The 15,258-nt window shown below is 43.4% G+C and overlaps 2 protein-coding genes across 5 annotated transcripts in view; one reads left to right on the top strand and one right to left on the bottom strand.

Moving 5' to 3' along the window:
- Positions 1 to 7,892, bottom strand: part of PIGX (phosphatidylinositol glycan anchor biosynthesis class X) — a 29,530-nt gene extending 21,638 nt beyond the window's left edge. The window contains exons 1-4 of the mRNA XM_049105490.1: positions 7,850 to 7,892; positions 5,460 to 6,274; positions 4,250 to 4,835; positions 1,710 to 1,773 (exon numbers count right to left, since the gene is read on the bottom strand). Coding sequence (XP_048961447.1) covers positions 1,710 to 1,773; positions 4,250 to 4,835; positions 5,460 to 6,274; positions 7,850 to 7,892 — 1,508 coding nt within the window. The remainder of the gene's footprint in view (positions 1 to 1,709; positions 1,774 to 4,249; positions 4,836 to 5,459; positions 6,275 to 7,849) is intronic.
- On the top strand, positions 5,841 to 12,315 carry CEP19 (centrosomal protein 19). 4 transcript variants are annotated; one of them, XM_025473989.3, is made up of 3 exons: positions 5,841 to 6,195; positions 9,207 to 9,347; positions 10,174 to 12,315. In XM_025473989.3, exons 2-3 carry the CDS (start codon positions 9,218 to 9,220, stop codon positions 10,533 to 10,535), a joined length of 492 nt encoding a protein of 163 aa, XP_025329774.1. In that variant the 5' UTR covers positions 5,841 to 6,195; positions 9,207 to 9,217; the 3' UTR covers positions 10,536 to 12,315. The 4 variants fall into 4 exon arrangements, with proteins under 4 accessions (XP_025329774.1, XP_048961525.1, XP_035565799.1 ...); XM_049105568.1 differs by having other exon boundaries at positions 5,877 to 5,976; XM_035709906.2 differs by having other exon boundaries at positions 5,884 to 5,976; positions 9,148 to 9,347.
- Positions 12,316 to 15,258: the final 2,943 nt, after the last annotated feature.

Raw genomic sequence — 15,258 nt, 5'->3', positions numbered from 1 at the left:
TTAAACCACCAGTTTGAGCTAGCTGGAATACTCTCCTGCTTCCTAAATGTTAGTAACAGTGAAATTGGTGCACTTAAACCAGTCCAGTATGACTTCTAAAAAGAGGCAGTCAAGTTTCTAATACAGAATTATTTTTATTTTTATTTTTTAAAAGATTTTATTTATTCATGAGATACAGAGATAGAGAGAGGCAAAGACATAGGCAGAGGGAGAAGCAGGCTCCATGCAGGGAACCCGATGTGGGACTTGATCTTGGGACTCCAGGATCACGCCCTGAGCCAAAGGCAGACACTTAACTGCCAAGCCACCCAGGTGTCCCCAGAATTATTTTAAGTGTTTTGAAATTAATTTTTAATAACATGGATGTGTCCCTCTGCCTATTACAGCAATAGGAGGAGAAAATGAGAGTTGTGTGTCCACTTACTTTATTCAAGGGCTCAGGAAAATCATTTCTTATCACCAGAGATGTAACAAATGACTATCTGGACCCTCAGTTAACCAGACAGTTCTATGAAAAAGTCTGTGAAAAACACTTTAAACTTACTGATTTGGACTTTGCGAAAATATGTTTTAAAAAGGAAGTTCTAGGGCAGCCCCAGTGGCGCAGCGGTTTAGCACTGCCTGCAGCCCAGAGCCTGATCCTGGAGACTGGGGATCGAGTCCCACGTCGGGCTCCCTGCATGGAGCCTGCTTCTCCCTCTGCCTGTGTCTCTGCCTCTCTCTCTCTCTCTCTCTCTCTATCACAAATAAATAAAAATTTAAAAAAATAAATAAATAAATAAATAAAAATAAATAAATAAATAAAACGCAAAATTTTAAAAATCGATATATCAGAATTTGTAAATCAAATATCAGAATCATTTCAAATTAATTACCTTAAAAACTCAAAGTTTGGGAAGTTTTCTTACAGAACAGTTGCTATGACTTTTTATCAGTCCTTTAAATATCTTCAATACTGGCAAATATTCATTATTGAGAATATATTTATTTATTTTTTTAGTGGGCAGCAAAGCAAGGTTTATTGAGTGCTAATAAAGTTTAATGAAAGATAGAGTACAATGCTCCCAGAGAGGGAGGGGACTAGAGAGGGTTGCCTGAGAATAATATCTATTTTGGAAACAGCTTGGTCATTTGGAACTAAGTCTTATAAATCAGAAACAGTGATTTAGGGTGATATAATATCTTAATATGTGAGGTCACGGCTTTGGAGTATGATAGTCATAAATTTGAGTCAGAGCTCTACCCTGATTTCTACTAATTTAAATTCGCTGAACCCTACTTCTCTCATCTGAAAAGCGAAAAAGGCAATCACTTCTTGGCTTTCTGGCTAAGATCAAGTGAAAATCAAGAAAGTTATATCATTATAGCCACTGTGAAGATTAAGTGAATCTTCTATATAGTGATGATTCACTATATAGACTTCAAGTGAATCTGGCCATATATAGGAAATAGATAGATAGATAAATAGATAGATAGATAGATAGATAGATAGATAGATATTACACACGGTAAATAACAAACATTTGCTTTCTCTTCTCTACGGTCATTTTAATCATTATTTCAAACTGTGAGCCACAAATGATAAATCTGTCACTTATAACACTTGTAAGAAAGAGATTTTCAGTTTATCCATTTCCCAGTTATTGATTTTTGCCCTAAATTATATGAAACAGTATTCTGACATAAGTAAAAGTCAGTGGGCAACTTACCTGTGGAAGCCATCTTTCAAAACTTCTTGCCTCAAAATAATTTCAGAACAAGTGGCCTTTTTGCCTATAAGAACCAGAAGACTTTTTACATTCAAATAAGCACTTAAATGAAAGAATATTTACATAATTAGAAAATAATTGTTTGAATAGGCCTTACTTGCCTGGAAAATCTAACCAACCTATAAACAAAACAAAGGCTTTTAAAACTTAAGCAATCTGAGCTACCTAAAAAGCTATTTCTAATACAGCATAGGCATTAAGAACATTGACTTTGGAGTTAAACTGCCTACTTTCAAATCCCATTCTGTCACTTAAAGCTATGTGACTTTGGACCATATAGTTTATCTCTCTGCTACTTGTCATGAGAATTTAATACATGTAGAAGCATTGGGAACAGGGTTTATCACACAGTTAAGAGCTCTATATAAGTGTTTGTCATTCATACTATTTTATTCAGATGATCCCAGGACACCAAAAGGAACAGAATGCTAAAGACAGGAATTTTCAGATTTAATCCTAGCTCACTGAAACTGTGTTTCACATACATATTGCCAACTTCTGTATCCTACCATCCACACCTGTAAAACTGAGAAGATGGAACATTTATACCTTGTGAAGATGTTGGGAATGTTTAAAACAGAGAAACAAAAACTTGAGGCTTTTCAAAGATTCAAAGGATTCCTTTTAAACTTAGAATAACCTAAAATCTCACTGTACTAACATCATGCAGAATTCAGATATTAAAACTATCACCCAATGTCAGCATCATAAAATTAAAAATTCAGAGGCGCTGGGTGGGGCGGGGGGGAGGGGTACTCAGTCAATTAAACATCTGACTCTTCATAGGGTTCAGGTCACGATCTCAGGGTTGTGAGATGAACCCCAAACAGGCTCTGCACTGGGTGTAGAGCCTGTTTAACGTTCTCTTTCTCAAAATAAGTAAATACACGATTCAGCTACTAATGACCATCAATTCTGCTAGGTGTCTTGCTATGGAACTTTACTCCATTTTCAAAAGCCAGAAGGAAGTACATGGAAAAAACATTAAAACAAACAAAGAAAATCATACACTACTGTGTGATGCTAAGTCTATTAGATTTATTCCTGAAAAGTCCCTTGAAATAAAATGATATGAAAATGAAAACACTGCAATATCCAAGGGAAGGTAAAAAGTATGGAAAAATAATGTTTATTAAATGATAACCATGTGACAAATCCTCTACTTGGGGCTTTTATGTGTTTTAACTTTCATAAACTAGCAAAATAGGTAGGCAATATTACTGCCATTTGCACACAGGAGGAAACTCTAATAAATAGTTCTAACTGGCTGTGGGCCATAACACTTACTCATCAGAAGCAAGATTTACCAGAGTTTTAAAGCCTAAGATATTTTCACTTTCCTAGCTATTTAAAAAAACCCTTATTTGCTTCAGAGAAACATATATAATCATTTCCAAAAAATAACTTTGGGTAGCCCTTGTACAAATCCAGATGTTTCATTATGTTAAATTTTAATAGGGGTGGAGAGTAAGGATTTATATCTAGCTATAGATTAAATTAGGAAAAAATGGTCAGATTAATAGGCTTAAATTCTATTGGGACATATACTAGAGAATAGTAAATCACATTCATCTTGGGGTGGTAGAAAGACTAAGTTAGAAATAGTAGAGCAAATAGATTACTTATGATTTTTAAAGCCAAAATACCATTATCAAAATTAATTTGTTGCATCTGAATTGACCTTCGAGATTTTTCCACTTAAGGACGCCCGGGTGGCTCAGTGGTTGAGCATCTGCCTTTGGCTCAGGTCGGGATCCTGGGACGGGGTCCCACATCCAGCTCCCCCGCAGGAGCCTGTTCCCCCTATGCCTATGTCTCTGCCTCTCTCTCTCTCAAGAATAAATAAAAATTTTTTAAAAAGATTTTTCCCCTTAAATAGTACTTTATGGTGGCTTGAACTGGCTCTGGAAATGGACCTCTTTCTATTCATAAAATGTCAGTCCTGGGGCAGACCCGGGTGGCTCAGCGGTTTAGAGCCACCTTCAACCCAGGGTGTGATCCTGGGGTCCTGGGATCCAGTCCCACGTCGGGCTCCCTGCATGGGGCCTGCTTCTCCCTCCGCCTGTGTCGTCTCTGCCCCTCTCTCTCTCTCTCTTTCTCTCTGTCTCTCATGCATGAATGAATAAAATCTTAAAAAAAAAAAAAAAATGCCGGGATCCCTGGGTGGCTCAGTGGTTTAGCACCTGCCTTTGACCCAGGGTGTGGTCCTGGAGTCCAGGGATCAAATCCCACATGGGGCTCCCTGCATGGAGCCTGTTTCTGTCTCTGCCTCTCTCTCTGTGTCTCTCATGAATAAATAAATAAAACCTTAAAAAAAGAAAATGCTAGTGCTGGAAGTCTTTCCGTAGCACCAAGTCCAGTTGTCTAAAAATTCACTTTGGCTTCATAATACTTCAAATAAATTTGGAAACCTAAAATGTGAAGACAAAAGCAGGGACTGGCTAGTCTAATATCCTCATTCTACAGATGGAGAAAGTTACCTAATTTGTATGGACTTTCCTGATTGTAACGACTACTGCACGTCCCCACTACTCTGCAAGCTCCACGAGGGCTGGTCCACAGCAGCCAGCACACACTGCGACCCACCAACTCGCTTGCCCGGCCTGTGGCCATAGAACAGCTCCAGCCCAGTCCAACGAAGCACCAAAGAAGTTTGTAAAACAAAACTAGTTGTCCTCCCTGCCCATGCCTTCTCCGTGGCCTTGCGGGGGCCCCTGGGGACCAGGCTCCACGCATCCGGACACGTGACGGCCGCAGGTCTTCAGGACCGCTCAGGTGGAGGGCGGCCAGTACCACCTCTGAACCCCGAAGCCCGGCTCTCCGGGGGCGGCAAGCACCGGGCCGGCTTGTGACCACCGCGGGCTCACCCCGCAGGCGCCCGGGCCGCGCGGAGGCCGGGAGAAGTACAGCGGGACGAGGCGCCTCCGGCGCCCCCCTCCCCGCACCCCCCGGGGCCTCCAGCGCCCCCGCGTGCTCCCCGCGTACTGCCCCCAGCGGGCCCTCCAGCCCCGCCCCCGGACCCTCCGGCCACGCCCCCTCGACCCTCCGGCCACGCCCCCGCGAACCCTCCAGCCCCGCACAAGTCCCCCCAACCCCGCGGACCCTCCAGCCCCGCCCCCGGACCCTCCAGCCACGCCCCCCGCGGACCCTCCGGCCACACCCCCGCGGACCCTCCAGCCCCGCACGCGTCCCCCCCACCCCGCGGACCCTCCAGCCCCGCCCCCGGACCCTCCGGCCACGCCCCCGCGGACCCTCCAGCCACGCCCACGCGGACCCTCCAGCCCCGCACGCGTCCCCCCCCCCGCGGACCGTCCAGCCCCGCCCCCGGACGCTCCGGCCACGCCCCCTCGACCCTCCGGCCACGCCCCCGCGGACCCTCCGGCCACGCCCCCGCGGACCCTCCAGCCCCGCACGCGTCCCCCCAACCCCGCGGACCCTCCAGCCCCGCCCCCGGACTCTCCAGCCACGCCCCCCGCGGACCCTCCGGCCACACCCCCGCGGACCGTCCAGCCCCGCCCCCGGACCCTCCGGCCACGCCCCCTCGACCCTCCAGTCACGCCCATGCGGACCCTCCAGCCCCCCCCCCCCACGCGGACCCTCCAGCCCCGCCCCCCCCACGCGGACCCTCCAGCCCCGCGCGCGTCCCCCCCCGCGGACCCTCCAGCAACCCCCCCCCGTCCCCTTCCTTACCGGCTCCGGCGGGGGCGGCCGGTGTGCCGGAGAGCCCCGCCGCCTCGCAGAGGAGCAGCCAGGCCACCGCCTGGACGCCCACGGCCCTGGCAGCCAGGACGCCGCAGAACGCGCTCCCCCACGGAGCACGCGGGGACGAAATGCGGCCGGAGGAGCCTGCGCGCGCCGCCCGCCGCTCCTAGAGCGCGCCGCCGCGTAGCGAGCGACCGGGACGGAAGACGGCGCCGCGCGCCTACGGCCCTGGCGTCCGCGGCTTCCCGCAGCCCCGGAACTTGCGGGGGACCCGGGCTGCGGGGAGCCGGAAGCCCCGCCGCGTTGGCTCGCCGCCCCGCCCCTCGGCTTCCGGCAGGGGGCGGGGCGAGGGCCGGCGCACGCGCTGTGGCGGACGCCTGCGCTGTTGCTGTGGGAACGACCGGCGGGGCGGGGACCCTGACGGTGACCCTGGGCCGCGGTGCGGGCCGCGACCTCCGACGCCGTCCCGCGAGCCGGCCCGGCAGTTTCCCGCCGCCGCCTCCAGGTACTTGGGGTTCGGCCCTTCGGCGCGGGAATTCGCTTTACAGTCACGTCGCCGGGACTACGGCTGCGGCCTCTCCCTGCAGCGCCAGCCTCCGCCGGCCCCAAAGTCGAAGTCCGTGCTGCTCCGTGCGCTGCGCTCGGGTGGGAGCAGCCCCTTCGCGGCGGCCTAAGAGCCTCCCGTGCAGAAGATGCACGTTCCGTATCTTCTCTGAAGGGCAAGGTCAGTCTTGCACCAGCGGGGTCGTGAGTTGGCAGAAGGATCGTCCTTCTGTTGGCAGAAATCCGTACACTTTTCGGTGCTGTGGGTGTTTAGCAGAATCATGGGGTCACCGACGCCCGGGGAGTTGGGGGAAAGGGGTCCTCCGTCTTAATGAGTTAAACTGAATGTGTAAGTAGACCTAGGTGCAGATTGGAGCTAGGACAGGTGTCTGCAAGAGGAAAGATGTCGGATTAAAAAAAAAAATTTTATAATAATAAATTAATTAAATTTTTAAAAAGAGGAAAGATGGCGGATAAAAAAATTTTAATAAATAATAAATTAATTGATTTGATTTGATTTAAAAAAAGAGGAAAGATGTCGGATAAAAAATTAGATATTAATAAATAAATAATAAAGAGGAAAGATGTTGGAAGGTGCAATGGAAAACTGAAAATAGCAGTATAAACGTGGCGTTAAGAAATACGGAGATAAATTTTGGGAGAAATACTTAAAAGAACTGAAACTGGTTGCCTCTTAAAAGAGGGAGGGCGGGATCCCTGGGTGGCGCAGCGGTTTAGCGCCTGCCTTTGGCCCAGGGCGTGATCCTAGAGACCTAGGATCGAATCCCACGTCGGGCTCCTGGTGCATGGAGCCTGCTTCTGTCTCTGCCTCTCTCTCTCTCTCCCTCCGTGTGACTATCGTAAATAAATAAAGATTCAAAAAAAACATTTGAGGTCACCACAATAGCAACAGGAGGTGACTATGAAATTAAAAAAAAAAAAAAAAAGAGAGGGAGGGCAGGGGACAAGTTTTTTTTTTTGTTACAATTCTCAGAATTAGTTTACATTTTATATGATATAAACATTAATACAAATAAAAGTTAAATTTTAAAAAGAAAGACTCTGTAGCCAAAAAGACTACATTGTTATCAGTTGCATACATCGAGCCATTTGCTCGAGTCTGTGGAATTTATATTGTGCTCAGTGGGATCTCCTAGAAAGCTTACTAACAGACCAGATTTTAATGATGTGGGAGTAGTAGTTGTGAAGAAGAAGGAAGAGAAGGAAGAAGAGGAGGAGGATCATTTGCATCAGATCAGAGCACAGTAATTTGAAAAAGTAGTTCTTTATAATTAATTTATTTTTTAAAGATTTTATTTATTTATTGAGAGACACAGAGAGAGAGAGACAGAGACACAGGCAGAGGGAAAAGCAGGCTCCCTGCGGGGGAGCTGGCTGGGGGATTCGATTCCAGGACCCGAAGATCATGACCTGAGCCAAAGGCAGATGCTCAACCACTGAGCCACCCAGATGCCCCTATAATTAATTTCTTAATAGTAAAAATTCTGACATCTAACAATAAGGAGCGAATGGTATATCCATAGGACAAAACACTTGACAGTCATAGAAATGTCCACATTAGTAAAGCATCTGAGGACAAAATCATGTAAGTCATTAAATTTACAAGGCAATAGATAGATGTATAATATAAAAAGTAGTATACTAAAAAAAAACTATATGTGTAGAAAAAAACAATCAAGGATCATTTTATATTTGTTTCCTCCTCCTCCTCCTCCCTGACCCTGTCCCCAGTTTTCTCCAATGTACCATGTTCCTTTGATAATTCTCTAGCAGAATCAAGTTTGTGAAGATATCATCACCCTGTGCTGCTTTACCTCTAGGTTCCTTGACATTTGCAGGTTTTCCTGAGGATATCATAGTCCCATCTAAAGCAGTCCCTATAATTAAGTGTATTTTGGCATTGGGGACCAGGAAGAGGGAATAGAAAGTATTAACTACAAAATAAATAACTGTGTTTCTTGTAACTGAAGAAACATTATGAGACAAATTAAGTTGAAATAAAAACCATGTCAACCTTATTGCCTTGTATATGTAGAGGTTCAATCTGTAATGGGTTTGCATTTTTTTTATCAGACCTATAAACACCTAAAGGTTATACATGGGCTGTGTCTTATATTAGTACATTAAATTATTTTAAAAGATTGTATTTATTTATTTACTTACTTACTTGAGAGAGCCAGAGCAGTCTTGTGTGAGTGAGGGGAGGGCCGGATGGAGAGGGTTAGAAGCAGACTCCGGCTGAGTACAGGCTTGAACCTAAGCTCCATGACCTGAGCTGAAACCAAGAGCTGGCTGCTCAACTGTCTGAGCCACCCAGGCGCCCCAGGACATTAAATTAAACAAGTATGTATGGTATTTTGCTGGGATATTCTGGTGAACAGTGGATATGTTCCCTGCCCACATGTGGCATATAGAATAGAAGGAAAGATAAATCATTTAATAAGTAATCATAAAAAACTTGATGAGTAGGGACACCTGCATGGCTTGGCGGTTGAATGTCTTCCTTCGACTCAGGACGTTGATCCCGGGGTCTTGGGATCGAGTCCCACATCGGGCTCCCTGCATGGAGCCTGCTTCTCCCTCTGCCTGTGTCTCTGCCTCTCTCTCTCTCTCTCTCTCGCATGAATAAATAAATAAAATCTTTTTAAAAATTGATGAATAAAATGATTAGGAAAGTACAGAGAAGACCTGGTCTGATAAACTTCTAAAGACATAATGTTTAAGGTTAAATAATCTTAGTATCTTGCCATAGAGGATGCTTGTACATACTCATTTAATTGGTAAATAAAAAAGATCCTAAAAGTTGATTCTTAGGCTGACTCAGGGGCACATGTACAATCTTTGGTTAAGAGGGCAGTACATGGAGAGGTCCAGACTGAACTACATTTCCAGGCTCATGTGTGGACAAAGCTGCATGCCTCACTGAACGAGGGATCCAACAGACTAAGGATAACCCAGGGCTAAACTGAACTTTCAGGTAGCTCTCAAATATTGAAATTTGATACGCTGAGCATGCATCTCTAGAACTGGATGGACTAGAGCCAAATCTGCTGGGGAGGACGGGTACTGGGGATCGTGATTTATCCAACACTTAAATTTTTTTCCCCTTTAGCAGGAAGTCATTATGTGACTAACACATTTTCATCAGATTTCCTCTGATTTACCCTGAAGTGTATGTGAGAATGATGTGCACTGCCAAGAAATGTGGAATTAGGTTCCAGCCTCCAGCTATTATCTTAATCTATGAGAATGAAATGAAGGAGAAAAGTCGCCAACGCATCATGCCAGTCCGAAACTTTTCAAAGTTTTCAGGTACCTCATGTTTTATCTTGCCTCCTATCTTAAATATTCTCTAAATCACTTAGTACGAATGATTTGTCTCATAATGGAGTAACTTGGCCTTCAGAGTTGTACAGGCCTTGGTTCAAATCATGACCATCAGGGTAAATATGTGAGTTCCAGCTAAATTACTTATTGTCAGTGAGCTTCACTGTAAATGGGAATTGATAATACCACCCTTTCGGAATTGTGATGAGTTAAATGAGATAGCATTATTTAATAATATTGACTCCCTTTTCTCTCTCCAAATGTGTTTTTTATTTGTAGTCTTGATATTTTCTTAGTACCAGTACAAATATCTAAAACTGTAGTACTGGGAACCCTGGGTGGCGCAGCGGTTTAGCGCCTGCCTTTGGCCCAGGGCGCGATCCTGGAGACCCGGGATCGAATCCCACGTCGGGCTCCCGGTGCATGGAGCCTGCTTCTCCTTCTCCCTCTGCCTATGTCTCTGCCTCTCTCTCTCTCTCTGTATGACTATCATAAATAAATAAAAAAAAAATATTTAAAAAATTAAAAAAATAAAAAAATAAAACTGTAGTACTATCTTTTCATCTCAGATATTTTCTTGAGTTACAAGTGTTTAACATCTCCTCAAAGTGATACTAAGTCAAGGAAATAAAAAATGCATCCCTCCTACCCCCACACACTCAAAGCTCGATATAAAGGAATAATTACAGTTCTGCAAAATAATTCATTCTGAAAAAGTCACTTAGCTGCTTGGCTCTAACAGCAGATAATGCTTTCAGTAGTTTGTGGTGTATGTGTTGCGTGTAGTATATGGTTTTGTTTTCCCTCCTAGATTGCAGCAGAGCTGCTGAACAATTGAAGAATAATCCACGACACAAGAATTACCTGGAACAAGTGCCCCTGAGGCAGCTAGAGAAGTTATTCAGTTTTTTACGAGGTTACTTATGGGGGCAAAGTTTGGCAGAAACAATGGAACAATTTAAACGGGAAACAACAATTGATCCTGAGGAAGACCTGAACAAACTAGATGATAAGGAACTTGCTAAAAGAAAGAGCATCATGGATGAACTTTTTGAGAAAAATCAGAAGAAGAAGGATGATCCGAATTTCGTTTATGACATCGAAGTTGAGTTCCCACAGGATGAACAACTGCAGTCATGTGGCTGGGACACAGAGTCAGCTGACGAGTTCTGATATCAAGAACTCAAAGAATTTATTGAGCTAGCAGAAAATCCATGTTTATACAAAAAAAATGTATCAACATGGTTCTAGAAAAATATGTAAAGAACACTAAATGTATATGTTGGGTCAAGTTTGGATTGACCATGTTACTTTACAAAACCAGGACATGTAGAGTATCTACTATGTAGATGCATGAGGAATATATGAAACCTAGACTATAGGAACCTTTAAGGAGCTTACAATCTAATTGGAAGATAACTCAAAAACTTGTGAAAAACTAATTTAACAGAATTAGGCAGCAAAAAGAGCCAAATGCTTGATAAAAGTTAAAGAGGGTCAGAACCTAGATTACCATAGGGTAGAACAGTCAAGGAAGACTTTGTCCTAAAGTAGAGAGAGAGGGGACTTTGGCTGGCCCTTGTAATGGTAGTGTTTGGTTAGAAGTTTCTATAGAATTCCAGATGAGAGAAACTGGGAGGAAAAAAAGGGGCGGGGAAATGGGGTGGAGAGGGAGGATAGTGGTAAACAGATAGGGATTAGAACATTTTATTTGAGGAACAGTAAGCAAATTATACTTTGGTGAGATCGGAGGGCATATATGGTTACCAGGCGGTTATCCTCTAGGCTTTATGTCTGTATGTGTATTTAAGACTGTTTTCCGTGTTCTTAACTTTGGAGGAGAAGAGTAGCCCTACAGAATGCCCTGCAGCTGCAAGGGGATGTCATTTGATAGACAGCAGGGGAATTCTGCTGCTCCAGGATCAGGAAGCCTGTACTAAAAGGCATGCTAAAACCCTGAAAGCTCTTCCCATAAATAAAGAGGTTTGTTTGTAAAAAGGGAAATCTAGCCATGATGAATGAATAATAGGCATTTGCCAGCTTAGGCCTATTCGTGAGTTTCGATCCAGAAAGAGAAGATCTTTGTTGAGCCAGGTTATATGCATACAGATACATCTTTCTTCTTATTACAGTATTATGTAATTGGCAGATATTCTTTGTTTTCTGGGAGGAGATTAATACTCATTACAGAAACCTGTAAAAACTGGTCACAATTTTACCTATCCATCCCTTCTCTCTTTACCATTAAAAGCCCCGTTAAAGGGATCATTCATTTTATTTTATTTTATTTTATTTATTGATTCATGAAAGTCAGAGAGAGAGGGAGAGGCAGAGACACAGGCAGAGGGAGAAGCAGGCTCCCTGCAGGGAGCCCGAAGTAGGACTCAATCCCGGGTCTCCGGATCAGGCCCTGGGCCGAAGACAGGCGCTAAACCACTGAGCCCCCCGGGCTGCCCTAAAGGGATCATTCTTAACAGTGGTATCAACAGGGGCTTAAGTTGGTCATGTGCCATATGTATATTTGCCAAAGGTAGCAAAAACATTTTTAGAATCAGAGATTCTTCTGTATGTACATAGTATTCCATTGTATAGATGTAGATGATATATTTTAAAAGTTGACCTTAGGTTGTATTTCCTTTCACTATTACAAAAAATGCTGCATAAATAACCATTCTCTATTTTGTGCATTTGTAAAACGGTAAGTAATGCCTAGAGGGGAATTGCTGGGTATGTCTAGTCTAAATTTTGATATTGATAAGTTGTTCTTCAAAAAGGTTCATTCATTCATTCATTCATTCATTCAGTGTATGTACTTAATGAATACCTATTACATGCTGAGCCTGTGCTGTTCTGGAGTCTGGGTATGCAGCAGTACACACAACAAAGTACTTGTCTTTACAATGTTACAGTCTAGTGGGAGAGGAGAGACAATAAACATAAATGCATAGAATAATGTCACATGATAAGTGCTTGGAATTCAAAGCATGGTAAAAAGAGAATGATGGAGGGGTTGGGAGCCACTTTTTTTGATAGTAATCAGAGAATGCCTCACTGTTAGAGGTGACACTTGAGTAAAAACCTGAAGGAGGTGAGGAAAAGTTGATGTGCATTTCATGAATAGTAGAGAAAGGTAGGTGCATAGGCCCCCAGGGCTGAAGTGTGTTGGCTTACTTGAGGAAGAACAAGGACACAAATGTGGCTAATATAGACTGAGCAAGAGAAAAATGGTAAGGAGATGACACTGGAGTGTATTTTACCAATCAATTTTACCAACCTTCTATGAAGGTTGTACCACTTAAACTATCAGCAATACAGGAAGGTACTTGTTTTCCCCACATGCTCATCAACAGATAGTACTATCAAACTTGTTGATCTTTGCCAATTTTATAATTTAAAAAAGGTATCGCATAGTTTTATTTTGCATTTCTTTTATTATGAGTGAGATTCAGCATTTTCATACACTAAAGACAATTTTTTAAATATATCTACATCATTTGCTCATTTTTCTGTTTGTTACTGGTCTTCTCACTGATTTGTAAAAAGTTCTTTATTAAGGAAAATAGTTCTTGATCTGTGATAGAGTTGTAGATATTTCCACCTTTGTCATTTGTGTTTTGACTTTTCCAGGCAGATTTTTTTTAAGTCAAATTGATCAATATTTTCCTCTGTGCTTCTGCATTTTTGTCATGTTTAGAGAGGCATTCCTCCAAGATTTTATTTTTTTAATCCCGTGATTTTTTCCACACAGGAATTTATTTTGGTATAAGATACAGGATATGAATCCCAACTTTACTTTTTCCCAGATGCCCATCTACCTGTCCTAACACTTGTATATACTGAATTACCTGTCTTCTCTCCAGTGATTTGAAGTGCAGGCTTTATCATATACAAGTTCCCATATGTATCAAAATAGTTCTTTTATGTTAATGTCATCTGTACCACACTTTCCCAATTTATGTTTTTTTTTTTTAATTTTTTTATTTATTTATGATAGTCACACAGAGAGAGAGAGAGAGAGAGGCAGAGACACAGGCAGAGGGAGAAGCAGGCTCCATGCACCGGGAGCCCGACGTGGGATTCGATCCTGGGTCTCCAGGATCGCGCCCTGGGCCAAAGGCAGGCGCTAAACCGCTGTGCCACCCAGGGTTCCCCAATTTATGTTTTTTAATGTTTATTGAGCACATCTTGTGTTCACTAAATTAAATTTGTATCTACAATAAGTAAGATACAAAATGAGCCATAACTTGTGCGTTTGGGATATTAACATAGTTTAGCCAAAACAAGAAAATGAGCCTATATGAGCTAGAGGTACCAACTAACTAAAGCAGGAGGGAAAGATCATGTGAGCTGAGCAGGTGTGGATATTTTTTTTTATTATATATCTTATCCAAAGCTAATGTTGCTGAGCTTTTTTAAAATGTTTCCAGTATAAAATGAATACATAGTCAATACCCATTATTTTAAAAATTTAGACAGATACCAGAGTGTAAAAGCAAAATGGGAAAATTCTCTCCTCAACTTCACTGAATTCCAACTCTGCAGAGAATTTGGCTTCCCTCCAGGGCTCTGGATCCTATCTTCTCCTGTGACCTTGCTTCACCAATATTCTCTCTTTCTCTCTCTCTGCCTCTGTCTTTCTCATTTTCAGCTTCATTCCCTTCTGGCTCATTCTCTACAGTCTAAACATGCAGAAGACCTTGCCGTATTGGGACTACTTGGTGGCTTAGTTACAAATCTGCCTTCAGCTCAGGTCATGCTCTTAGGGTCCTGGGATGGAGCCCCATGTCAGGCTCCCCACTCAGCAGGGAGTCTGCTCCATCGCCCTCTGCCTGAAGCTCCCCCTGCTTGTGTTCTCTCTCCCACCCCCATCAAATAAATAAATTTTAAAATCTTAAAAAAAAAAAATGACCTGCCATATTAAAGCAAGAAAACATGGCCTTGTTTTCTTTACCTAATACCATATCTAAACAAATTGTAGCTCATCTAGTTGTTAGATTAAATCTAACCCTTCTCCAACTGCTGGCCCCTTTAGCAGATCTGGCTGCAGTCTGATTCAAGAGTAGACTGAGGGGCGGGGGGAGCGGGGGGTGGGGTCCTCATCGGTTTAGCGCCACCTTCAGCCCAGGACCTGATCCTAGAAACCCGGGATCGAGTCCCACGTCGGGTTCCCTGCACGGAGCCTGCTTCTCCCTCTGCCTGTGTCTCTGCCTCTCTCTCTCTCTCTCTCTCTCATGAATAAATAAAATCTTAAAAAAAAAAAAAAAAAGGAGTAGACTAGACATGCTCTGCCTGTGAAACTCCTACTTTGAGAGCTGCCCTGAAAGTTCAGTTTGGTCCTGGGTTATTATCAGTGTGTTGGACCCCCTAAGAATCTCCAGTTCGTTGAGAGCAATGGGTTTGTTTGTGACTGATATAACAAAATACCATTAACTGGGTAACAACAGAAATTTAGTTCTCATAGTTCTCATGACTGGAAGTCTGAGATGGGGATGCCAGCCTGGCCAATTTCTAGTAAGAACCTCTTCCATGTTGCAAGCTACCCGCTTGCAGAGCATAGTAAGCCAGCTCTTTTGTGACTCATTTTAAGGGCACTAATCCCATTCATGAGAGCTCCACCCTTCTGACGCCATCTAATTCTAATTACCTCCCAAAGGACCTACCTTATTAATATCATCACTTAGGGCTTCAACATGAATTTTGGGAGGACATAAACATTCAGTGCTTAACACTAGGTCTAGGCAAAGAGGTCTTAGAATTGACACCAAAAGCTTGATTTATAAAATAAAAAATATATATATATATATATTCATCAAATTTTAAAATTTTGTACTCTAAAGACAAAGTTGAGAACATAAAATATTCATGGATCATATGTCTGAAAAAGCACCTGTGTCCA

Source organism: Canis lupus, chromosome 33, assembly GCF_003254725.2.
Source record: "Canis lupus dingo isolate Sandy chromosome 33, ASM325472v2, whole genome shotgun sequence".
Taxonomy (NCBI): domain Eukaryota; kingdom Metazoa; phylum Chordata; class Mammalia; order Carnivora; family Canidae; genus Canis; species Canis lupus.
Note: the sequence above shows the minus strand (reverse complement) of the source record. Positions and strands in the feature narration are given on the sequence as shown.